General features: G+C 42.7%; 1 protein-coding gene across 1 annotated transcript; it reads right to left on the reverse strand.

Moving 5' to 3' along the window:
- Positions 1-1793: 1793 nt before the first annotated feature.
- Positions 1794-13621, reverse strand: RBX1 (ring-box 1). Its single transcript, XM_059816753.1, has 5 exons — positions 13514-13621; positions 11058-11136; positions 4678-4748; positions 3294-3379; positions 1794-1972 (listed from the first exon to the last, which is right to left on the reverse strand). The coding sequence occupies exons 1-5, from the start codon at positions 13589-13591 to the stop codon at positions 1960-1962; spliced, it is 327 nt and encodes a 108-aa protein (XP_059672736.1). The 5' UTR covers positions 13592-13621; the 3' UTR covers positions 1794-1959.
- Positions 13622-26375: the final 12754 nt, after the last annotated feature.

Here is a 26375-nt window from a genome sequence, read left to right on the forward strand (position 1 = left end):
ACTAAGAACTACAGCTTGGCTTGAACTGGGAAAATGCCAGTAGAGAGCCAAGCAAGAATTAATTCATTCATATACTGCTTACTTTTAGCTTTCCAGCCAATCTAGCACGTGAATTTCCTGAGTTTACTTTCACCTGCCGCATGAAAGTGCTTTATGAGCGCTGATAAAAACTAACATTCAGTTAATGTCCCCCAAGCTAAATAGATGGAACTGGGAACAGTTAGTGAAATTTTCCTCTGCAGGGGTGCTGGTCTAGTCAAACTCAGGAGCAGAGGCAAGAAAGAGTAGTTTGTAATAATGACACAACCCCTAATTGTATAGATCATCATTTCAACTCAGCTGCAAGAAATCATGTCCACATGAAATGCTATTTGCATAAATTACACTTAGCCAGGCCAAGTCCTGCACTCATTGCGCTACATGATGGAGCTTAATGCTGACCTCGGTGAGCCAGAGGTGTGGTTCTCAATTGCGTGGGACTAAGACCAAACCCACAGTTAAAAACTAGGTGTGACGACAAGAGCTGCCCAGCTTAAGAGTTGCCTAGTTTAAGTCCTCAATTTACAGATAATTCTCCTCCCTCATTCACTGACTGGCGGCCCGTGGTTTAGACAGGTACACTCTTCGCTGGGTAAAAAACTGGCTGGATGGCCGAGCCCAGAGAGTTGTAGTGAACGGGGTGAAATCCAGCTGGCGGCCGGTCACAAGCAGAGTCCCCCAGGGCTCAGTTTTGGGACCGGTCTTGTTTAATGTCTTTGTTGATGATCTGGATGAGGGGATAGAGTGCACCCTCAGCAAGTTTGCAGATGACACCAAGTTGGGAGGGAGTGTTGATCTGCTTGAGAGTAGGAAGGCTCTGCAGAGGGATCTGGACAGGCTGGATCGATGGGCTGAGGCCAACCGGATGAAGTTCAATAAGGCCAAGTGCCGGGTTCTACACTTCGGCCACAACAACCCCAGGCAACGCTACAGGCTTGGGGACGAGTGGCTGGAAAGCTCCCCCGCAGAAAAGGACCTGGGGGTGTTGATCGACAGCCGGCTGAATATGAGCCAGCAGTGTGCCCAGGTGGCCAAGAAGGCCAACGGCATCCTGGCTTGTATCAGAAATAGTGTGGCCAGCAGGAGCAGGGAGGTGATCGTGCCCCTGTACTCGGCTCTGGTAAGGCCGCACCTCAAATACTGTGTTCAGTTTTGGGCCCCTCACTACAAGAAAGACATTGAGGTGCTGGAGCGTGTCCAGAGAAGGGCGACGAAGCTGGTGAGGGGTCTGGAACACAAGTCTTATGAGGAGCGGCTGAGGGAGCTGGGGTTGTTTAGCCTGGAGAAGAGGAGGATCAGAGGAGGCCTTATCGCTCTCTACAATTACTTGAAAGGAGGTTGCAGAGAGGTGGGTGTTGGTCTCTTCTCCCAAGTGACTAGTGACAGGACTAGAGGAAATGGCCTCAAGTTGCACCAGGGGAGGTTCAGGCTAGATATTAGGAAAAAGTTCTTTACTGAGAGAGTAGTGAAACATTGGAATAGGCTGCCCAGGGAGGTGGTAGAGTCACCCTCCCTGGAGGTGTTCAAGGAGCGTGTGGATGTGGCATTGTGGGATGTAGCTTGATGGGCATGGTGTTGGGTGGGTTGGTTTTTGGTGTGTTGTGGCTTGTTGTTGTTGTGTGGTGGGTTCTTTTTTTGTTGGTTTTTTTTTTTTTTTTTTTTTTAGGTTGGACTTGATGATCTTACAGGTCTTTTCCAACCGTAGTGATTCTGTGATTCTGTGACTGCCCACTCCTGAACACAAGACAAAAAACTGACAGGAAGCTCCAGCAAGATTTTATTCAATGGTGTACAATAGGGAGAAATTAAGATTGAAGAAGAATTGTATACATTACTGATTTTTCAAGTTGCTAAAACAAACCCATAGTGACAAGAACAACTGAGGCTGACGACATAACAAGAAGCGTGGTGACCATCTCTCTAGTGTCCATACCTGCAAATATATAATACATTAACGCTTTTTAAAAAATAACGTTTCATACTAGTGCTGATTTTGGCAGATTTATTCTCATTCTACCACAATGTAATTAACACGTAAACCAGATGAAGGTGAAATGCTATGTTACGGAAACCTTAGGACATTCCCCACATTTTACTTCCCCCAAAAGTCCATCCAGATACTAGTTAGAAGAGAGACTGAGCAATCCACGATATAACATGCAAGAGACCCCCAGTATCATAACCCACTTCAAATATACCCTGCATGAAAGCAAGGCCAAAGACTGTCATAGCTCCAGACATATTACTGAGCACCCATAAGAAGATATTCATTCATGTCTCCATTTCTCATCATGCTGCCCATGCAGCATTAGTCACTAGCCAGGCAACATAGGCTTAGTTTTCATTAAGTGTTCATTAAACCACCTTAATAGCAAAACTATGGTACTCAAGTTGTCATGTCAATGACAATTTACACAACAACTGATTGTCAACAAGATCCCAAAGACAATCCCATACAGTTATAATACCTGCTTTGCTTTGTTTTAATCTGGACTCTGGTTACAATTAATGTGTTGGGTTTTTTTTAAAAAGGGAGTGGGAAGGGATATCTACAGTTAAGAAAAGATTAATGGTGCAGAATGAAGCAAGTGACAGGCAAACTTCCTAACTACTGTCAATGTACAATTACCCCTCAAAAACCCATCCATGCATCTCCTATTATTTTAACAACAAACCTTTGAAGAACACAAAACAAAATAAAGAATGCAGAAATTATGAATAAATGGGCCAAGGCTGTGGTAATGGCTACATGGACATTTGCTTTCCAAATGCTAGGTTACCGGCTGTATTAACTCTGAGCCTATTAGAGTTATAAAACAAATCATCAAGATACAGAGGGACCCAATAAGACGTCTGGCACCTCAGTAGAAATGCTCTGAAACACAAGCAGCTAAATTCAGGTCATTTTCTAAACCCAAATTGCTCATGCGGCATTATAGTATTCACCTGAGGCTCCACTTTCAGTTAATTCCATTTCTCTTCTGCTCTCCATTCTTTAGAGAGAATGTCAACAGAGATCACTACTTTTTAACAACTTCCACTTACTCCACAGCTATCTGGGCTTCCTTCAGAGCTCATTTAGCACCAGGTGACTAAGGTCCCTATAGAGCAAGGTGGAGAAAAAACCTTTCCCAACAGTATCTATGCCCTCAGACCCACAAATGAGAGAGATTACTCACATATCTGACATTGATAATTTCTATTAACAGAAGGACAATTGATTTTTCATCTTGAAATCTGTCCAGGATACCTACTTTTGGAACTCCCATTCCCTGTTGTCCAGCGGACATACTTGACGAGTTTTGAGCCAGCGAGAGATGCAGTGGAAGTGGAAAGCATGCTGGAAGAGAAAGTTTAGATCACATCAGTTCAGAACACATGAATGCATCTCCATGTGAAAACTACAACTGAAAGCATCATGGTAAGAAAAGTAGGAAGTGTTTGCAGGCAAAGGTAGGGAGGACTAATCAGCCAGCTCACTGGTAAACACCAAGGAACTGATGCACATTTTCAGAGAGGAAAGGAACATTAGTGAAATGGCAGCAGGAAGCCTGTTCCACAGTGCATGCAGTGGCAAGTGACTGACTTCTGATGAAGGAGAGAACGCAGAATTTAGCAGCTGCTAAAATTGGCAGAGCAGATGCTGATAAGAAGCATAATCAGAAAGACATGAAAGAGGATTTCACAGTGAGTAGCAGGGATGATATGTATGTATACACGCTGAAGCTTTCTGCCAGTCTTCTGGACAAACCAAAGCCTGAATAAAAAGGAACTTGCAAAATTAGAAAGAAAAAAAAAAAAATCTCTATTACGTGTTTAATAAGGACTCCCTTTTCCATATCCCATACGGCTACTTAAAAACAAGGTTCCAGCTGTGGTAACTCTTGCACACAAAGCTGTAACTTTGACACTAAAATATTCTGACATGGTTAAAAAACCTGCTCTTGTCCTCTACAAACAGAATTGCAACATTTATAATCCTGTTCCAGCATTATCACGCTGTAACTCGATCCCACAGCATAGTGAGAATGGGACTGAGGCACAGGTAGTTACTCCATTTTGGAAAATTTTATCTTCCAACTCAGACCCAGTCTAGCTAAGATGTATGCAAGTTTGAATTCACATGCTAGTGGGACCACATACAAAAGAGCACATATGGAAACAAACTAAAGAGCTGGAGATTATACACTAGAACCGATTTGATCTTCCTCTAAAAGGGGAAGCAAATCACCTAGTTACCCCATATTGATTCCTTGAATCAGCCTGCACAATAACAATGCAAGCATGCTGACATACAAGTAATCCTATTACTAGGAAAAAAAAGGCATAGCTCCTAGGCAGAACCTTGATCAGGAAAATCACACTCAGGATGAAAGATCTATTCTTCAAAAAAAAAAAAAAAAAGGGGGGGGGGGTAAAGGCCTATCTTCCTCCCTTCTCTTCTGTGTCCTCCCTATTACACCTCTCCAACTTTCACTCTTTCTTCCCCCCCTTCTCTCTCCTTTCTACACTCTAGTAAACATACGGTATTTAAAGTTCTTTTTTCTTGTGGATTATCTGAAACATTTATTATCCTGAGTCATGAAAAAAGGGGATAGCATCACCACACAAGCTCCGCAATAAAACAGTTTTCCTTACATTGCAGACGCCCCATGCAACTGTGCACTCTTCAGAGGTAGCTGATGCTTGGTTTGCTTGACATTCTATGCCTGTGAATACAAAGATTAAACACATATATGCAGGAGTAGAAGATGTACATGTACATGCAACACCAACTGGTAGATTTCTTCATAATAGCAAGTGGGGGTGGGGGAGAAGAGGTCTTTGTTTTGTTGTGTTTATTAGATCAGGAAGTGTCAAGAGCTGTTGGTTTAACGTGTACTGTTTTCCCAAAAGTATCAGACCAAAATATACTTCATCCTGTTTTCCTCCGTCCTCTACATTTTTAGTATTCCAAATTTCCAGAGTGCAGGAGCACATAGCTCATCTACCAGTAATGTGCCTGCTTTCCAAATTTTAAGGATGTTTTTAATCTGTTTCCTTGTGTTTTAATAGATGTCTTTTGATGATCAGTAGTAGAGCCCTGAAAGAAAGTTTACTTAGATCTCTTAGCCAGGTTTCTTTAAATATAAATTCACTGTCTTGTCAGACATTTTGTACTATCAGTTATATTTACAAATCAATTTGCTCATGTAATGCTGGAGTTTGATGGTCTCTCTTCTATAGTCTTGTGACAGGTAAGCGCAGCCCAAAAATACACAACAGAAAATACAGTTTAAAATGTATTTTTTTAACTTTTTTCACCTTATAGCTGAGTACCTTGGATGATCCCCAAATAGAGAAATACTATTTATGGGTTTGGGTTATGTTTTACTTTCTGTGTCAGATGGCACAGTTGAAGGAGATGAGAGAGAGAAAAGAAGTAAGAATAGCACTGAGAAAATAAATCCAGCAAACTGGTTCTCCATTCTAGAGACTGAAAAATTCACTTCTGCTCCAGCTCAAGAAGAAACTTCAAGAGAAAAAAAGGTATTTCCAACTCCCCCAGAGACAGCAGCACAAACCTATGAGACCAACATTTTACTTCCGGCAAAAGGTTGCTTTCTTTAAAAGTCAAGCCCAAATGGTTTAAAAGGACATGCTGATAGATGATCAGCTTAGAACTCAATACATGGGCTTGTTGCTTGCTTGTTTTGCAGATCTTTTTTTCCTGGCAAAGAAAATGTCTGAATGAGCTCCAATTCTCTGTTCACTTTTAGTGTGCCCAAATAGGCTCAGAGGAAAAGGAATTTGATTCACCAATTAAAGATTCAAAAACTTTCAAACCCCACAGGTTTGGCTGAAAAATGTGATCTTTATTCGCTCTGTCCTATTCATCCCTTTCTCCATTTTTCACTCTCTCTCAGGTGTGGAGATGAACAAAATAAGAGAAAGGCCCACATTTCCTGAGGTGCAAGAGATCAGTTAACCTTGGTCATAAAGAGCTACTCACAACAAGACTGAGGTCTGAAGAAACTCAGCAGCAACAACTGTTTTGCAAGATTTGAATGACCCTGTATGTATTACATGGTTTACATCAAGATACGATATACCACAGCAGTAAGTCCAAAGCTCAATCCCTGGCCTGCCTATAGAAGAGAACAAAATCCAGTGCACCTGAAATGTCTAGTGTCTTGATTCCTTAAGCCCTCACTATGTACAGCAATAAAACTAAACCTGATTAGGAAAATGGAAGATGCTCAAGAACCCTGAAGAGCTTCAGTTACTTTGGACATTTGTTTAAAATTTGACACCCAAGACTGCTGCAACAATCTTACTGTTACTGCAGTATAGACTCATAATCTTACTGAGTATCATGGAGCATATTCTATTAAGTTTTAAATATTTGGCATGAGCCTGTACAGTAACAGAAAATGGTGAGAAGATGAGTGGTAGGAAAAGGAGGGGAAATTCATTCGAAGGAAGAAAAGTTAACTGGTAAGCAAACTTCAACTCAGGAAGTCTCTGCTGAAAGCAAGAAAAATATTCCAGCACACAATATACTTACCTTGCTGCTTCTTTTTCCCTGCTGGAAACAGGATATTGGATATAGTAGATCTGAAGTCCATCTAGCCCTTTTTTATGTCATTTTGTGTCCCCTGCCCCGCCCTCTAAGTGGCCCTAACCTGTGAGCTGTATGCTTTGGAACACAATATATTTTTTTTTCAGGCTTTAAAGGACTCTGTATTTTGACTGGGAGTGAGAAGGAAGAAAGGTGGTTTAGGTAAGGAAGAAAAGCAGCAATGAAATTCATTCTAGCATTACTCAAACATTTGCTGACCAACAAGTACAGTCTAAAACATGACAGTCCCAAAAGCTTAGGAGGACAGACGAATTTTCGCAGAAATAGCTGAGGAGGAGTTCTCTGGTGGTGATGCAAGGCCCTTCCAACAAGACATCCAGATTTAACTCCCTCATCAAACAGGCTGGAGACTATTGCTGGTGCTACTACCTTTGGCTGCCAAAAAAGGGCCTCCCAAAAGCTGAAGCACTTTTCGGTCTCTGACTTGCCTCATTTCAGAAAAGGACAATATATCAACAAAGAAATAAAATAAATGAACAATCTCTGTCAGAGAATGAAAGCTGATGATTCTGGCTCTTGAAAGAAAGAGAAGCTATTTACTGTCTGCTAACCCAAAAGAAGCTGTAAGAGTCAGACAGTAACAGGTACTGGAGGAATACTGAACGACTCTTCTTTTGCCTTGCTTTTGACAGAGTATCTGGAGGTGAGGGCAGAAAGATACAGCTAAAACCTGAAATACCTGTAAATCATTGTGAAAGATGCAATGGAAGCATTTCAACTCAGGGAGTTACAGAAATGCACATTATATAATGGTAACTTCTGACTCTTGGCATGTACTAAGAACCATCCCTCTTCCTATATATTTTCTACTGCAGAAATCTTCTGTATATTTACCTAACAAGAAAAGTAGCCTAAGATTTAAGTAGCCATAATGGCAGGTAACAGAAGTAAAGTACATGTCTTTTGTTTGCAGCTACAGTAACAGCCCACTGCACTGGTAAATTTGATAAGAGCTTTTCAAAGCGGCTTCAGCTTTAGCAAGGGTAACCATTGTATGGGTTCCCCTTTCTCTTTACGTGTTGCCTTCTAAAATTATGTCATGAAGGGACTGACTTACTGGGAAGAACTCAATACACATAACTTGGCTAGCACAATGCATTATGTACTCAGTCAGAAAACAGAAACAGAAAAAACAAATAACCAGGCTAATGAACTTGAAGTACATTTGTTACCCCTAAAACATAGAATGAGCTCTCCAATTTAGTTTTCAAACTTCAGAGGGATTTCAGAATTTTGCCCTTGCAATCCTCTCCAGTTTCTTATTAATTATCTGCAGATTTTACCAAATACTTACCCTAAGTTCCCCCCGTCATATCATCATATGATTCCTTTTACTTACAGCCCCCTTGTATGACAGTATTTCCTGTTAGCATCACTCTCAAAATATTTGTACACAGCTATCATCTTGCACTCCTACTTATGACTTAGCAAACTATATATACTTAGTTCTGTTCTTTTATTCTTCTCATAAATCCAAAATCATTCAACCTGTTAAGCGTCCTGAGATTCTTCTTTGGATTCTATCCAATGTATCTATCTTTGTGAAGATGGAATATCAAATGTGGTACTTTGCATCTTACTACCAAAGAAAGGGAACAGTATTTTGATGGTACATTTTACACAGTTCAAAACTATACTGGTTACCTTACTATAGTATTACATTCCATGTTTTAGACCAGAAGGTAATCCACAATACTACACATCGTGTTTATTCAACACTCCCCAACTTACGATGTTGCAATGACAGTGCAAGAGAGCAAGCCTTTGAGGAAATCAAGAACACTGCTCAAGTAAAATCTAAATAGGACCTGGGTCTTCCCAGAGAAGAATGAAAACAAAACACTGAAAAATCTACTCATTCCTTCTGTACACTGAATACAAACCATACTGAGGGCGGGAGGAATCCTTTGACCATATTATTACCAAGTCATAATGTACACGGACGAGGGAACTGCATGACACCTTACCATTGTTATATCCTAGCTTTTGGATGCCTGACTTTATAATGTTAACAATCTTCCATAAGCATGGCTGGTGTTACTTTTTTACTCTTTTAATGTTTTCCCTTTCAAGGTTTCTCTTCATCACTAGGAGAGGGAGGCATTTGTATCCTGCATTTTATCAGATTGAATCTTGTGTTGTTCTTCCCTGCACATTCTATTAATTTTTCCTCAATTTCCCATCACTTCACATCTTATGTTCGAAAAATCTAATTAAAGTGTTGTTTAACAACATTAATGATCTGTAACAAGGAAGTAAGTAAATCCAGAGCCAACACTGATCTCAGAACACCAATTTAGATACCCCTTCTACTCTGTATACTGTCAATTTTGGTCTGTCATTTGCAGTCCAGGCTTTTCATAACATTGCTCATACTCAAACTAATAATGTGTTATGCTTCAGCAACTCAGAAAAGAAAAAACAAAAGAAGTTACCTATGCCCTCTTCCTTCACTGTTTTCCCAATCTACCTACACACTCTCAACCCCATCCACATTTTGGTAGGATTTTTTATTTTTTAAGAACTGACACACAAAATTCACTACTGGAAAATAACATCTGTCCACTCTCCTTCCAACTCCTTCACATCTCTCCTTCATCCTCATACGTTCTATTTGCTATTTATAAAAAATAGCAAATATATGAGACTGTATTTGGTCTCTCATGGGAGGCACTATAAATTTTGAGGCAGATTAATAGAATGAAACACATCAGCATCCACTATCTTACAACATACGCCAGTTATTGTGAATAATTATCTTGAATTACAGGATTTTATCTATTTATTCTATACATTTGTAAATTCTATAAATGTAACTTATGTTCTAACAAATCTTTAAAATTCCATTTGCCTGTCAGCGACATGCTTTCCTCTCTAATATATCATAAACCCGAGAGACTAAGCGGTAGTCCAGTACCCACCCCAACTACTTTTCAAGATGGTACAAGTTAGAGGCACTTAAAAAGGAAATCTTTACATCAAAGGACCTCAGCTATTTCATAACCCCTATTCTCACTTGCTTCTTTTTAGTGTTATTATTCCCTTTCTAATAACCAAGAATAAACTGAGGCATGGATAGGCAGTGGCTGGCTCAAAATACAAACATATCTGTCCCAAAGCAAAGAAGTGAACTTGCTTAACCCATTTTCAGCCCTGTGTGTTACAGTGTGATTTCTCTTTATTTAAAAAAACCAAACCTTCTGAAAGTTGTTTTGTAATTAGTATTTAAATATGTCATAAAATCAGGTGCTTCTCTCACTAGTTGTTACTATAAACTTGAGGTCTCATTTTATTTTCATATAGGCTTATTGACAGTAAGTTACCATTACCAGCAGTTCCAAGGGCAACTGCATAAAAGCAAAGTGCAACAAAGCTATCACAATGGGATCATGACAGGCCATTTCCAGGCACTGCAGCTGTACCTGCTCTTGTTTTGGGGGGGTTCCACAATCCTCACATTTTAGTAATATAGGCAAATAAGGCAAATTTCTACCTGGGATATATTAAAAGGTCTTCTGTCCCTCATGACTGAAACAAGATGGACAGTTATGGTGCCAACAGTATCTTGTCAGTTCTGAGGGGAAAAAAATGGTTTTGTACTCATTACCAATCCTTTAAGGGACTGAAACGAGTGAATTAATGCATGCACACCAATTTCATGATAGAAATTTGTATACTTAATTCCATTATCACTCTATTTTCCTACATAGCAAGCATATTTCTTCATCGAACCATCAAGATTATACAGCAAAAAATTAAACCAATACTAGTAATACATTGGTTTTGATTTAGAAATTTGATTATTCTCCTTTGTAAATGAACAATTAATTCTCTAGGTAGCTACAAAATTCCCCATACTATAACATTAACTAACTTATGCAAGGTAGTTTCTGTAGAGTGAGGAGTCAAATGAAGTCACTGATCCAAGCCTTTCCTGGCCAGACACAGAAAGTGTAACAAGATTTCATCCTAATGAGTGTCATCAAAAAGTTGACACCTATAGCAACATCCAAAACCCTGAACTCTAATACCTCTTTTTGTGAGCAATACCTGTTGACCCTGAATAATTTCAGTTCCTCCTAGTTCTTCATTATTACTCCTTTTCCTCTTTGTTGCATCCAAAATACACTCAGCAACATCACCTAATCTGCAGATGTGCTACCAAGTGATTCTACTCTTTACAAGAAAAGGGTGAGGGAAAAGCAGTATGGTGACAGAGGTCACAAAAATAGATTATAGGACTTCAGCATAAAATAGAACTTTGTATTTGCACTGTGAAGACTTAGTTCCTAACTGAAAGCTGCATTTGCTGAATTTTACCCTGAACAGGGGAAATTTCAGCTGTGCATCATGTACATGTCAAAACTGTCAACTGTCTTCCCCACCATTTACTTACATAGATCCATAATATGGTTTCTGCAAATGGCACAGTTATCAACCACAATGTCCCATGCCCACAGAGCTACTGCATTCCACTAGAGAGAGGAAAAAAAGAAAAAGAAAAACATAGTTTTGACTCAATTTACAGCACACAGAATTCCTTGTTATTCCTCAAGATCCCATATATTTTTTAAATGGAAAAGCTGGGATATTTAAAAAAAAAAATCTTAGAAGTCCAGAGTAATTCTTTAACATGAGTTCATAAGTGTTACTAGAAAGTAGTGGTACATTCCTCTCACATACCTCTCAAACCCAATGTCTCCTTCCAACTCCACAAACAACAAGATAACTGCCACAGTCCCCTTTTTTTCAAACAAATGCAAACATCTGCATTTCTATTCAAGATCCAGAGGCAGCTCATGCCACATCCTCAATTGTGATGGAAAGGACAGTGCCTTGGAGAAAGGCCACTCCAGATGCCATTTTGTTAAGAGGAATTTCCATTATTCGCAGCAGTTATTCTAGTAATCACCCCCCAGAGCAGTTGGGGCCAAGAACTAAAATAATCTCTAATGACTTCACTGACTCCTGAACAATCTCCTCTGCAAAAAGGTTACTAGGCAATGACCTACCAGCAAGGCTGAATGTAAACATTTGAAAGTACTAACAAATTAACCTTTCAAAGACTTTGTTTCTAAACAAAAAAAACAAAAAAAAAATCTCTGTACCATACTACTTCAGGGGAAGGGTTGGCTACAAATTTCCATGACAATTTTAGAAAACTGATTCAGAATAAGGACTTTAAGACAAGCTATGCAGATAAGCATAGCACCTTTTTATTCCTCCCCACAAAAAACATAATCAAGTCTTTTCTAAATCCATTAAATAGATGGGCTTGCCTTCAATATTCAAAGCAATCCAACAGCATATTAGTAGCCAGGATAATCTTCATTTAGTACTTAAGTAGTCTAGATATTTTGTTTCCTTCCATTTTTTCAGTATATGATTGCATTGACTGTACTACAGTAAATCTTCACTACTTTGTTCCATTTACAATGCAATGTTTTCATTACTTCCCCTCAGTTCAGTATTCTGAAGGAGGAATGCAGATTGCCAAGTATGGATAAGCAGTATCAGTTTTGATAAACACTTCAATTTTTCATTAGTACCCATACAAAAAGTCATTAAAATATTACTAGATCTTTCAGGAAATGGGTCAGGAGCGATTTCATCTTTTCTCCCCATCTTCTAACTTCAAGTCTAGCCAGCTCTCTGGCTGAGGTACTCATCTCTCAAGAACTTCATCCACACTTCAAGGCAGCTAGGATAAAAGTTCCCAGTACCCTTACCTCTCCCACACTCTCGGGTACTTAATCTCTCGTCCCAGCATAAGCTACTCTTGCAACCCACAGACCTGTACTGAGCCACACATGCAGCAGATGTGCCTTGGTACCTTGCTGGGGAGGAGGAATGCCACCGACACGTAAAAGGCGTCGCTTCCTGCTCCTCTCGTGTGCTATTATATCTGTCCCTATTTCCAAAGAACCAGCAATCATATAATCCAAACATCTCCTTCTGCATAGACCTGCAGCCCTGTACAGAGCTAGGGGTTTCCATCATCACTGATGACAGCCGCATTTCAAACAAGATGTGCTGTAACAAAACTACATCTACACACAGGAATCACTGGAAATGTCTGCAGATATCTATTCCAGAGGTCATTTTTCCTCAAATTCTACCTTAGTGCAAGCCCACACAGCCTCCCTCCTGTAACAGGGTTGGACTATTACCGGGATCCAGCTGACACTGGTGGCATCGGACAGAAGAGTGATATTATGGGTGTTTTGGGGAAGCAGACAAAGCCAGGGTGACAGGAGCACATGTGCTGACTACACACACGTTGTTATGGTTTGATTTAAAAAAGAAGAAAAAAAAAAAGCAGCCACACAAATTTGTGCAAAGCATCTTACGCAGCATACAGGGCAGCTCGGGGAACTGGGCCAGAGCGGCCAGGGCTGAGGAGGAGGCAGCACGCCACGCCAGCTCCCGGCCTGAGGTGCCCAGAGGCTACACGAAAGGCTGCCCGGATAGGGAGGGCACGGAGCAGCCGAGGCCTAGCAGGGCGGGAGCGCCTGAGGGTAGCGGGTGGCGGAGCCCCCTGACAGGGGCTGCCCCCTCAGGCCTCCCTGCTCCGTCCTGCCGCCCGCGCGGCCCACGCCAGCCGCGCCCGCTGATTGGTCAGCCTCCGCTCTACGTGCGGCGGTCCCCCTCAGCCATTGGCCCGGACGCACGCCAAGAGTCCCCGCAGGCACCACACCGCCCCTCCCGCCGCGCCGGTGCGGAACCGGGCGCCCGGCTCCGTGAGAGGAGCGGGAAGTCGCCCTCTCCCCCGCCCCACTCGCCGCCACCAGGCCAGCCCCGGCCTCCTCCTCCGTCTGGGGCCAACTGGAGGAGTGCGACGGCGGGTCTCACTTTCTTCACTTCGAAGCGCTTCTTGCCGGCGCCGCTGTTGGTGCCGCTAGGGGTATCCACATCCATCGCAGCCGCCATTTTGGATGCGTGAATCACCCGTCTTGCTTCGCGCGCATGCGCGAGGGCGGGGCTCGGGGACGGCGAGCGGAAGGGGTGGGCGAGGCTCCCTCCGCGTTCCGCCCCCTTACTCGCCCCGCCCCGTACTCAACAGGTGCTGGGAGGGCAGAGAGCGCGTCGCCGCGGGGAGGCCGGGAGTGCAGTCACGTGAGGCGGGATCTTAAAGGCGCCGGTCAGGGCGGGGCCTCGCGCCGTTACCTCACCCTTCCCCCACCCGCGGGGTTGCACAACCCGAAGGGAGAGGGTGCGCGCAAGGAGCCGCTGGGGGAGGTGTATTTAAAGGCGTACGCACCCGAAGCGCTGGGGCGGGTGCGGTCCTGCCCTGCGCGGCGCTGCTGGGCGGGGCCCTGTCACCCGTCAGGCGAAGCAAGGAGCGGGGCGGCCCCTGCCCCGCGCCTCCTTCTCTCCCTCAGCTCACCCGCCAGCGCCGCTCTCGCCTCCCCGCGGCCACGGAGCAGGTGCCGCGGGCCGGGCCGGGCTGCTTGGCCCGCTGTACCCCGCGGGAGGGCTCGCAGGCCGCCGGGGGAGCCCGGCCTCGCCTCAGGCAGTGCCAGGGGCGTCCCCGGCCTTCGCAAGGGCCGAGCGCGGCGGGGGAAAGACGGGGAGAGATGCGGGGCCACGGCGGCAGAGGGTCGAGCGGGGCGCGGCTCAGGCGGCAGGGAAGGAGGGGCCGTGGGGCAGGTGACAGGCGCCTGGGTGGGAAACAGCCCCGCTTCGCTGTTGTTGCTGCAGTGAGGTCTCCCCGGTTTCGAGTCGCTGAATCGCAGGCGAGGTTGACTCCTGCACGGCAGGCAGCCAGGTGGGGCGGCGTGCCTAATAGGGAGTTTGGCTTCCTGGCTGAAGGATCACTTTCAAGCACAACCCCAGACCCTGCAAGCTGCGGTGCGTGCTTGGGCTCTGATTCTTGTTTACTGCTTCACTAAAGTCACTTGGGATTTGTCTCTCTGCCCTACTATGAAGGACTTCAGCCCTTAATAAACTTTTTGCTCGTTTTCTTGCATCCTAATTGATCTCCAGCAAGTGCAGCATGAGGTAGGCTCATTGGTGTTACTACTGTGTAGCCCTTTTGTTCACTAGCAGTGCAGGTTGTTTTTAAACGGAGTATCAGAATTCCTAGAGAAATAATTCGCATTGTCCAGGCTACTCTTTTAGCACGCGAATTAGGCTAACAATAGTTACGCTCAACGTGGGTTTTACTTGTGGTGCTAGAGCTACCCAAGCCCTGCCTATTCTGTTGCGGAGATGGAGGCAACAGGCATGTGAGCTAGTACTGGGAACTTCCTCTCTCCATCAGTTCAGCTCAAAGTACTTTTCTAAGAAGGTCGGTAGTGGTATTCCCCAAGCTGTGGAAACTGAGGGGAAGATACTCCACAGGAGGACAACAGCAGGTCTTGAAATGTCACCCAGCTTCACAGGTCCTTGTAGATGTGCTTATCTCTCCACAGAGTCAAGCCTTTTAAATCAGTTTGTACACCATGTTGCTGCATGGATGCAGGAAGGAGGAGGTAGTAGAAACATAGAAAGGGCATTCCCTTGCATATACACAGGCAAGCAATATCTGTACTGTACCTATCATAAGCATTTGGGCCAAACAGCGCAGTTCCAGTCTGGCTCCATCATATCCATCTTGCTGTATGCATATAGCTTTTACCTGTGAACCAGTGCCTGCTGGGATGGGATGTCAGGTGTTCACCAAATAAACTTTAACCTAAAGTAGGGCCTTGCAGTAAGGACAAGATGCTGCTGCCATTGGATGTGTTGGAATAATTTTCAATGGGATTCATACTTGAAAGACATGTAACACTTGTGCCTTGAGTTAAGCACATACCTAAATGTTTGCAGGGTCAGGTTGAGCCTGAAAGCTGCACAAACACAGAGTAAAGGTAAGTTTGAAGGAGAAAAATGCCATCTCATTTATACTCCCTTTAACACCTCTAGTTATCTATATGGAAAGTTTCCATTTCAGTTAATTGCCCCTTTCCCTGGATGTTGCTCGGTTATGGTGCATCTCTTATGGCTAACAATAAAATGAAGCTGCACAGATTCAGGTTTTTGTCATGTTGCTCCTTATTCAGGAGTGTAGTGTGAAGGTTATTGCAAAGGAGGATTTTGAAAATGGGAGGTGGGTGCTTGAGAAAATTGATTTTTTACCTTCAAGAAAATAGCTCTTTTTAAAGCCGAATTTGCAAGATTTTCTTTTTAATAGAAACATGAATTTTGACCTTAAATCTGTATGCTAATATCCCCAGTAGGACATTACTCAGTAGGAATCCATGACATTCAACAAACATGTACAATAGGGCATATGCATACCAGAGAAATGTTAGCATTCATTTTCACTTTAAATTACTAGAGCAATATAAAATTACAGTCTTCCCACCTCAGCTGATGTCACCATGGGGAGATGGTTGCCAAAGGGTAAAAGCCGTGCAGCCAGCAATCATGTGGTCTGGATTTATCTTTCGGTATCTGGCAGCAAAAAGAATATAGCAATGCAGATCTTGAGTCTTGCTAGAAGGGTGGTGGTGTTTTTGGAAAAAAGATGACAAACATGGTGCAGAATAGAACATATATCTGCATGGTTATTTATTTAATATTTACTGATTCATGTATGCAGATAATACCAACAATGGGAAGTGCATTAAGAGATCTTCAGTGTGCTTTGCAAAGTGAAATTAGTGATGGTATTCCCTCATAGGCCTGCACTTCATAAAAAGGTCTGAGCTACCCTCTTTACTGTACATGAAATAATTTGTTTTCTGTTGATTTTAGTGCCATCGCTAATTTCTTTCCTCCTAGGAAAAGTGCAGCCCCTCAGACCTGTTTTCCCCTCCTAGGGCTATATGTTATAGAGAGGTGTCAATAGCTGCTGCAGAAAGAAAGGCTGCAGCTTTGAAAAGCATCAGCCTCAAAAGGAAATATAATGCTGTGGTCCAAATTACCAGGGATGCTTTGAAGAATGGATTATTTTTCAAATCACCAGGACGTGCAGGGGAAAAAGAGGAGACTGCCAAGCTGAAAAGGCAGGGAGACAGACAGAGTAGGTGACACATGACAACTGCTCTGAATATGGTTAGTACCAATTAAAATGAGACAAACTCCCTCTCCCAGTTGTCAAAAACTGTTCCAACAGGCAAGGTACCCACAACCTGGTGACTCCAGTGCAATTACCTTCCAAAAGCAGCGTCTTTCACTTTGATTATTGTCTTTGTCCTTTACAGTTCTTCTGTTGGTGTGTTTTTCTCTGCAGCCACCAACATTGTCCTATGTGGGATTTACCCCCCTAATGATCACTCCACCACTGTACATGCACTCTTTGAAAGTGTGTGCCTGACTGGACTGCTGTGGAACTGCTAGTGCAGGGGCAGCTGCTTGCAGCCCTGGCTCTCCATGCTGCACTTCACGCAGGGACAGGGCAGAAGGCCTGGTGGTGGTATTGACAAAACTTGTTCCTCCAAGGCACCAGAACAGAGGGTTCCACATGGCAGGGGGAGGATCCCACCTGAAGTAACTGGGTCAGAAGGAAAATGCACACAGGAAAAGTTGCTTTGCTTTCCAGTCCTCGCTGCCTGAGCCTTTTGCATTCCACTTCCCAGCCGTGCAAACAAAATGAGTGGTGCATCCTCTGTTATCATATCTCATCCTCAGTGTGCACACCTATGCCACAGGATCTCTCTGGGGCACTCGGGGCACTCTCAGGAATGAAACTGTTCTGAAACAAAGGACACAATCGCAACACTTTCAAACACTCTTCAGAGCAACACCTTTCCTTTACTGTACAGTCATGAGAGTAGCAATGGGCCTTCCAAAACTGCCAGGAGCAAAGAGTGGGGAAAAAAAGGAGGTGGCCCCTTTCTAAGTGCTTACAAACCTCAAGTTTTTCTGCTGCCTTTCTGTGCTTCACCCTTTCAGTGCTGCCTGCTTAAGGTACGATTTCAATGGTGCCCTAAGCAGCATCAAGCAGGAATTACCTGGTATAGGACAGTAGTTCCCATTCAGTGGTTGCAAACCAAGGAATAAAAATCAAGTGCATTTTATTACTTTTTAAAGAACTGTAGGGCTGGCTGGCTGCCCTCCAGTTACTAAATGCTACTAAAACCATTTGAATTGACTAAGTTGGGATTTCTAGCACCCTTTGCTTTTGGATGCCCAAACCCACAGACAGCATTTGGAAATTACTATCGGGGCAAAACTGGATCTACTGTCTTCCCGTGTTGCCACAAAACATCTCGAAGTTCACGAAGTAAGCAAACAACCTCCCACCAAGGTTCTGTAGTATCTCCAGCTGATTCAGTGTGCTTGGCATAGGAAAGCTGAATTCAAAGAACAGAGCCAGAGGGGTAGATAAAGCAATATATCCCATAGATTTTTGGACCAGACTGTGCTTGGTTTCTGCAGAAACCCAAACCCCCTGCCTCTGTGCATGTTTTCCAGATGATGGTCACGTTATACGCCATATAGTACCCCTGGCTTTGCAATCCATTACTAAAACCTCAGGAAAGAAATGGAGCCTCCAGCCCCTGGTAATCCAGCTCAGAACAACGGATGAGATTCTGAGAAAGGAGCAGGTTGTACCATTTCACAGGATGGTGACTAATTGTTGCTTTTCCTTTCTGATGGCATTTTACCTAAGCTGCTTGATAACTTGCAGATAAAATAACATACAACCATCTTGGCAGCCTGCAGGCAAGTAGGTGCTTGCAAAAGCCATGCTACTTAATGACTGTGCCCAATCTCCTGCAGACAGCCTTTCCCTACATATGAGAAGGAGCAGCTGGGAGTGTGGCTGTAGGCTCAACAAATAACACTGTCCCCACAGTGGGCATCTCAGCCCCACAATCAGCCTGGCAATCAGCTGCAGCTGATACAGAGAAACGTGATCAGGACGGACTGACCCCAGTGCATTACGGTGAGGATGTTGGGCTGATTCCACTCTGCTTCAGGAAAGGGTTTGAAGCCATCCCTCCTATGCATCAACACACCCACGCTCCCCATCCCAATCCTCGCCCCCAACTAAGGAGCTGCACCTCAGAAGGAATCCCACACGAACGCCACCTCCTCCCTGCCACCCCTTTGCTGTTCTGGGCGCCAAGCTGCAGATGCTGATGGCATCTGGCTGTGCTGCCACCTCCCGAGAGAAACCAGCATCCCAGCTTCTTCTGCTCAGAGGGGAGGACATGTTCTGCAGCCAGGCTCGCAGCCTGCACGGAGGTCCCCAGAGGAGCCGGGGCTCTCCATGCTGCCCGTAGCCTGGGGAGACAAGACGCGGGCCCAAGAGTCACCACACCTCTAGGTCAGCTGCAGCCTGGCCACCTCTTTGATTCACAAGGCCGAGGAAGAGGTGGGAGGGTGAGACTGCGTACAGCAACCAACACAAAAAATGCACACACGGGAAAGAGTGAGGGCTTGAGAGAGAAAGAGTCCTGCCTTAACCTGAGCTGGGATCCTGAAGAGATGTCAGAGACAGAGGCTGAGATTGTAATTCAGAGAGAGGGCGAGTCTTTCAGAGGGTAACAGGAAAGCGGTAGCAGGGGAGTGACTGTGTTTAACCTGAATGTCCCAGAAGAACTGCGTGAGGTGACAAGAGGCTATGGGATAGTCCAAGTGCAGGAGACAGCACCACTAACCACACTAGAGACATCATTTGAGTACCAGGTCACAGTCTGGATCTCCTTCGTTGTTTAGACAAGAGTTTTCGAAGTGCCTTTTATCCTTTGCAGGAGACTGCAAAAAAGAGGGGGATGTTATGATAGCTCAATACAAGTAGTTATATTCATCTACTACTGCATGTAGGAACATTGGAAGATCTGCCAGGCTAATTAACAGTAGCCAGGAAAAACCATGAGAATAACCAAAGTAGTAACACAAGCTTGCCTGCATATAAATCAATTAAATCCTACTGATTTGGGAAATCCATGAACCTTCAGTAACATGAGGAGAGGCTGTTCCAGACTACTGTGTGGGAGACACTCAAACACTGTTTACAGATATTCTTATCTACAACTTCTCCCTGGCAGTCTTGAACGTGGGGAGAGAGTCACAGAGAGGGAATAAGCACTAAAATCAGAAAAAAACATTATCAACAAAGGGAGGCCTGGAAGCTACCCCCACTGAGTCAAAGGTTTTGATGCTGTTTGAAAGGAGGAAAGAACTATCGAGCTACAGCTTTGCATTTGCATTTCCCCATTAATTCTTTGTCCTTTTTCCAAAAAATAGAGTGTCCCAAAATTCCTGCAAAGATCTCTTCTAACTGAATCAAGTTCATAACTGCACGCCCTGCTCAAGAAGACACAATTCATTAGCCTTTGCCATCCTTCTTTGTCGCAATAAGAGAGATGCTGCCATCAGTAAAAGCATTTTGTTGAAGCCCCTGGTAGTCACAGTGAAGGCACCATTTGGCAATTGAAAACTAAAAATCCAAAGCCAAGCTTTTTTTTATTGCGGGGGGATTTAAAGGTGGAGTTCAAATGTGATTTCAGGGCAAAAAAATAACTCGTTTTATACTACTTCTTCTTGGAAAGACACAAAGGAATGGGAAAAACAAATTAGGTGGCCCACAGACATGGCAATTACTGGTGCAAAAACTATACAGATATTACAAAAGAAGCCAAGAGTGAGGAAGCCAGCAGTCCCCCGCCTCCCATACCAGCATAAGCAGGAACAACAAATTATGGTACCGAACTCAGATAGCTTTCAGAAGGTTGGATTTCAAGTATTTCTGGCATTTAACCGCTCTCTGTCGTGAATGCCAAGATAAAGACAATATATTGAGTTTAGCCTTACTTTGGACTCCACTGGAAAGTTCATTACTGCATCTAGGTCAGCGAATCCCACAAGAGATGATCTGCCTGCCAGTTCTATACTGAACAAGAAGATAAATTAATAAACTGTCATACTTCTTTGCAGGTTCATATACCTTGAATGTATCTTGCTGTGTCAAACATCCTTTCCTTTAATTTCAAAGCTCAGCACAACTGGATCTCCAGAACCCCAGTGGAAAGAAGGGCCATTTGAAGCAGTAAGCTTTCACTGATCAGAAAGCACGAGCTCCCCAATCCTGACAGGGATGCTGAAAATAGGAGCGATCAGAGAAACAAATGTAAGGTGCAGGCTCTAGTGCTTTGGTAATTTTTGCTTTTGGTAATTTACCACTGCAAAGTGATGTAGTCCCTTCTTCTCCCCCATCCAGACACTGGGGTTTTTTGTTTCTTTCTTTCTCCCTCTGCTCACCACTTTCATAAATCATATTTCTCAAACGGGTTTAATGACCCAGTGATTCCTATCTGTGCTGGGAGAAAGAGGAAAGAGCCATATCCAGCACTAGGAATACTCTCCCATCCACCTGCAGTATCTTCAAAAGACTTCAAAAGAAAGAACAGAACAAGATGCAACAGCTTCAGGGAGGTTTTAGCAAGACATGTAGAAAGTTCTACATTGGGTGAGAGTTTAATACAACTATCAAGCAGTTAACTCTTTTACCTCAGTATATGGAAATACTCATGAGTTTATCATGGAAGATCCTTATGTTTAAGTTCACTCACATCCCATAACCTTCTTTTGCAAGTCTGCAATCATTCAAGACAACCAGATGCACAGATCTGAATGGGAATATTACAAGTAATTTTGAGGAACCAGGAAAGCTGGAAAAAGAAAGAGGCCAGAGATCTGGCGATACCACACACATCCAAACCATCAGCAGTTACCAGACCCTTTTCATTCCCTGGAGGAAAAAAAAACCAAAACCCCATTCTCCTACCTTCCTTTGGTCATACAACGAGTGACGAAGTACCTACCTTTGCATTTAGATACATTTCTCCTGCTGAGGGTTGGACTGGCAAAGACAGCTTCTGCAAATGCCAATCAAACAGCATCCTTTGGTTAGGAAGGGGCCTGAAGCTGAGGAAGAGCCCTTAAAACACTTCGGTCAAACAGCATAACTGGCAATTAATTAAAACATTTTGGAGAATGTAAGGAAAACTGTTCAATTTCTCTTTCTTCAGATCTAGGACAGGGGAAAATGGAGCCGATGACAATTTATCTGGGTAAGAGTGGGGTGGGGGGTGTTGAGGGACCATAGCCCACAGAAGCTCACGTTGAGTGCAACTTGCATTCCCGTGTTATCTGATTAATAGTTAAGGTAGTTGCTTATGCTAAACCAGTTTTCCCTCAATCTACCTTACTATTTCCTTCTATTTACTCCTTCCACCCCTGCTTTCTCTCACAGTATATTTTATTGTATGATTCTATGACTGTATGTTTGTATTTCACTGTATTTTTACTCAATCATTAAAACCCAGGTTGCAGGTTTGTTAGTGTGTAGAAATTATCAGGTAATCTTTCCCTTCTACAAATATCCATTTCATTCCATCTTATTTGCATTATGAATCAATATGGAGTGCGGTTCATTTTGCATATCCCATTTCTTTGCTGCAAGAGCAAAATCTCTGAAATTCCCCTGTAGACTTACGGGTTGTGAAGATAAAGGGACTTCTGTGCAAAGGTCATTGGTCAGGTTTCAGGAGAGAGGAATAACCTACTCTGTGAAAACACCAGAGCTGCTGTGAAGGCAAGCTAAAGGTTGGAAACCTTAAGTGTCCCAATCCCTAGCAAACACGATCTAGAGGGGATTTCCTTTAAACTCACTTTGGATCTTTTTAGCCTCTGGGATATGGAGGAGGCCTCCTGCCAGAATCTGGTGAGTGGTGGTATTCCTGATGCCACCCATCTTGTTCACAGCAGTTACAGCTGCCAAGAGAGAAGAGTAAAAAAAGTCCATCATTTGACAGTGAACAGGTTTACAAATGCAGCTTTCAGCGGAACCTTGATGTTTGTTTGGGAGCTTCTTACCACGGTTTGTAGTCACCCCTCCTTTCCTGATGGGGATGAGCAGATTTCACTCCATTAACTGTATCTCCCTCGGGTTCTCTGTTCAAGTTAAAAAGAAAGTTCTCAAAGAACTTGGAGGGCACATCTGGGACTCATGTACACCACAACAGTGGTTTGTTTGCAACAACTTAATTTAAATTGGATTCCACATCAGCTCGTTGAACAGCTGAGGAACCCCATGTGGACACACTTATTTGCCTTAAGAGTTGGCTTAAAATCAGTTCCTAATCGATTTAAGCTCCAGTGATCAGATTTAAATATTTATTTAAAAGGTCAACACAACCTTTTGCATTGATTTAATGAAATGATATTGAAAGCAATGCTCGAGTAAACTGGTGCAGTTCTGTGTAAAAGCTGTCCAAATTAGTGTAATATGGATTGTCAAAAGATGGAGAAATATTTCTCCCCCTTGAAGCCTGCAAATTCAATCTCTTGACTGCATGCTAGCAAGATAGAGGCTGATGGAGCTCTCCTCTGATGGAGCCACGTATTGATTTTGTCATTAGATATACAAAACAAATGCCTAATTCAGTAATAGGCACATTTTATGCCTTCCCTTGATGGTGTTGATCTTAGGCCAACACATATATATTTTAGCTTAAAAGCACATATATTCCCTCTTCAGTATGAAAGTTCAAAATTCAGGCCTGGGAATGTTTTTGAAATTATGATCTTTAAAAGATTATAATCTGGAAAGATAGGTCCTTTTTAAAAATTTAGATAAATAACAGCATGAAAGGATCACTTATGTCAGGAGCCTATTTCACTGTTTAACAGGTGCAGATATTCACCATAAATTAAAACTAATTTGTGCTGAGTGGTTGAATTCCTCAGGAATCACTTTATTGGTATGTGAAATATTTACTATATATAGCTGGACAACTTCTCAGGAATTCTGATGAAACACATTAATGCACAAGAAAGAACATCCTTTTTTCATATGACTTGTGAAAATATAAGCTTTGCTCCTCTCAGTATCTTATAAAGAGTTTTTTAAAACTATCTATCTGAATTGTCCATACAAATTTATCTAGAATAGCTATTAAGAAAGATCCCATTTAGGCAGAAAATTCTCTCTCTGTTGAGGAAAGCTGCTGTTATAAATACGAACATCCGAAATAAAACACACTTTTATTTAAACTACATTTTTCTTCACCCTGTTTAGAAATCTCCTTTTTCTTATAGAAGGGTGAGAAACCACATGTCACTTTAAGCAATTTCAGATGCCCAGAAGAGAAGAGTGATATTGGGATCACTTCAAAAAGTACATGAACTTAGAAGCCAATAACTAACATTTGCTTGGGAATTATTTGCATGTGTTCTTTGAATAACAGGCATTATTTGCTAAGAATGATTTATTTAGACAATTCAGCTATGGATTTCTGTATCTGTGGAACAACCAAAATATGGCACAAAGGTAGGAGAAACTTCCAGTTCCTATCTAAAAGTTCTGGGTTCCCACCTATAATATGAGATCTGGGTTTGGTATGTAGAGTAGTTGATGTGCATGACAAATACAGGCAAGTTTAGCTCTTAGAGAGTGTTACAGTCTGCAAGAAAAAAGGACATCAATAGCAGGTTTACACAGACAAGAAAGGTTTCACACAAGTGTAAGCCACATCCCTTGCAACTGAGGAGCCACATAAAAAACCCAACCTAAATTAAACAGCAGTAAAAGCCAATATGAACTGTGTTATATTAGAAAGCTAATACTGAGAGCCCTGAAAGCTCAAGAGTTTACATGAGCAGCATATAAAATGCTAATGTAACTAACACCAGGGAACTCTGTAGAAACCATCGCTCTGCAAATCCAAAACTATATTAAAAAAAAAAAAAATCAAACTATTTCCAGGACCAGGAATAACAGAAGTATACAAATTTGCAAGGTTAAAAATTGTTCTCTGTTCCTGATTCACAGGCATACGTCACCAAATTATACATAAAATTTTCAAGGATATGTTTCGCTGAGATGAAAGCAAGTCCTTCGTCCCACCTGGTATAAACTGCCTCTGAGTTTAAGTTCAGGGAACCCGAACACGAGTAGTGCCATTTTCCATCCTCTAAAAATCATGGCTATGCAGTGGACTGCTCATGATGGTCTGAAGAACTCCTTCAGACTGGCTGTGAACAACAGTATTTATATTATTTTTGCACAGATGCTTGTAACAGCATTTTGAATATCCATGCTTTATTCAAATTACATGGAAAAGACTAGGTGCATAAGGCAGAATGTGTATGCATGTGTTGGCTTTGACTCCAGAGTGAGGACATTTCATTTGCTGGATCATCAGGGAAAGAGTGTGAAAAAGAAGAAACGATTTTTTATTTATTTACTATGATGCACAGAAAACTGCTGGAAAGCGGTCAAGGGTCAAATCTTTCAAGTCTTTTTTCCCAAGAAGATACAAACTGCCCAAGTAACGAGTGGATGAAGCGTTTCTCTATGAGCACTACATGCATGTGCTGGTTTTGACTGGGCTAGAGTTAATTTTCTTCATAGTAGCTAGTACGGGGCTGTGTTTTGGATTTGTGCTGAAAACAGTGTTGATAGCACAGGGATGTTTTAGTTACTGCTGAGCAGTGCTTACACACAGTCAAGGCCTTTTCTGCTTCTCACCCCACCCCACCAGCGTGTAGGCTGGGGATGCACAAGAAGTTGGGAGGGGACACAGCCGGGACAGCTGACCCCAACTGACCAAAGGGATATTCCATACCATATGATGTCATGCTCAGCATATAAAGCTGGGGGAAGAAGAAGGAAGCGGGGGGATGTTCAGAGTGATGGCATTTGTCTTCCCAAGTAACTGTTACGTGTGATGGAGCCCTGCTTTCCTGGAGATGGCTGAACACCTGCCTGCTGATGGGAAGTGGTGAATGAATTCCTTGTTTTGCTTTACTTGCCTGCGCAGCTTTTGCTTTATCTATTAAACTGTCTTTATCTCAACCCACGAGTTTTCTCACTTTTACTCTTCCAATTCTCTCCCCCATCCCACCTGGGGGGAGTGAGCGAGCAGCTGGGTGTTGCTCAGTTGCCAGATGGGGCTAAACCATGACATTAGGCTAAAATCATTGCACTGGTTGATTTTGACTCCAAAATTGCTGAATATGTGAGGAAAGCATCTTTTTATTATAATGTTGAATATTTTCATTAAAAGGGGAATCGTGGCTTCTGCCATTAGTGGTAGCACATTCATACAGATTTGCAAAAAAGAACTTACTTTCTCACAGAATGGAAGTTTCTTTCTGGCCCCATATGCAAAAGCTCATATAGAGCTTGTAGTCTCGCTATATCCAACTAATAGTGCAGCAGTCACATGAAGAACGGTCCTTTGATTAAAGGTGTGGCCTGATCAGTTGCGAGAGATATTTTCCATAATTTGACTGCATTGTTAATACTTAATGTTTCAAATACTCGTTAGAGTATGACAGAGAACACCGGTCATTTCCATCAAGACTGGAATTCATGGGAGCAAAATCCTATCCTAACAACTAAACCATTGCTGGGATAACACTGGAAACACTTGTTCCTGTTTCCATAGGTTCAGCAAGACTTTTTATGAAGATCAGCTGAGTGTATGATGTGCAATAGCAGACTTTACAGAAATAGTACTTCCACTCAGAGGCTGGAACATGCCAGTTAACTTCAAGACCAGTCTAATCTCAGCTACTTACTTGGGAGGTTTTATACCTGGGAGCAGTGAAAAAGATACTTTAAAACTTTTATATGTTAAACAGTTATACAATTAATTACAGTTCATATTGTTAACTTTTCTAAATCAGTTCTTCTCCTACTTAAAATTTTATTATTTTGTTAATGTGTTTCTTGAATAAAAAAGCTAGAAATAAGGAATCAACTTCC

Source organism: Gavia stellata, chromosome 4 (assembly GCF_030936135.1).
Source record: "Gavia stellata isolate bGavSte3 chromosome 4, bGavSte3.hap2, whole genome shotgun sequence".
NCBI classification, from domain to species: Eukaryota; Metazoa; Chordata; class Aves; order Gaviiformes; family Gaviidae; genus Gavia; species Gavia stellata.

Coding starts and splice junctions, on each gene's coding strand:
- RBX1 (XM_059816753.1), bottom strand. CDS start 13,591: ATGGCGGCTGCGATGGATGTGGATACCCCTAGCGGCACCAACAGCGGC. Junction 11,137..13,513: donor AGCGCTTCGAAGTGAAGAAA/GTGAGACCCGCC, acceptor TCCTCTCTCTAG/TGGAATGCAGTAGCTCTGTG. Junction 3,380..4,677: donor TTGCATGGGGCGTCTGCAAT/GTAAGGAAAACT, acceptor TTTCTCTTCCAG/CATGCTTTCCACTTCCACTG.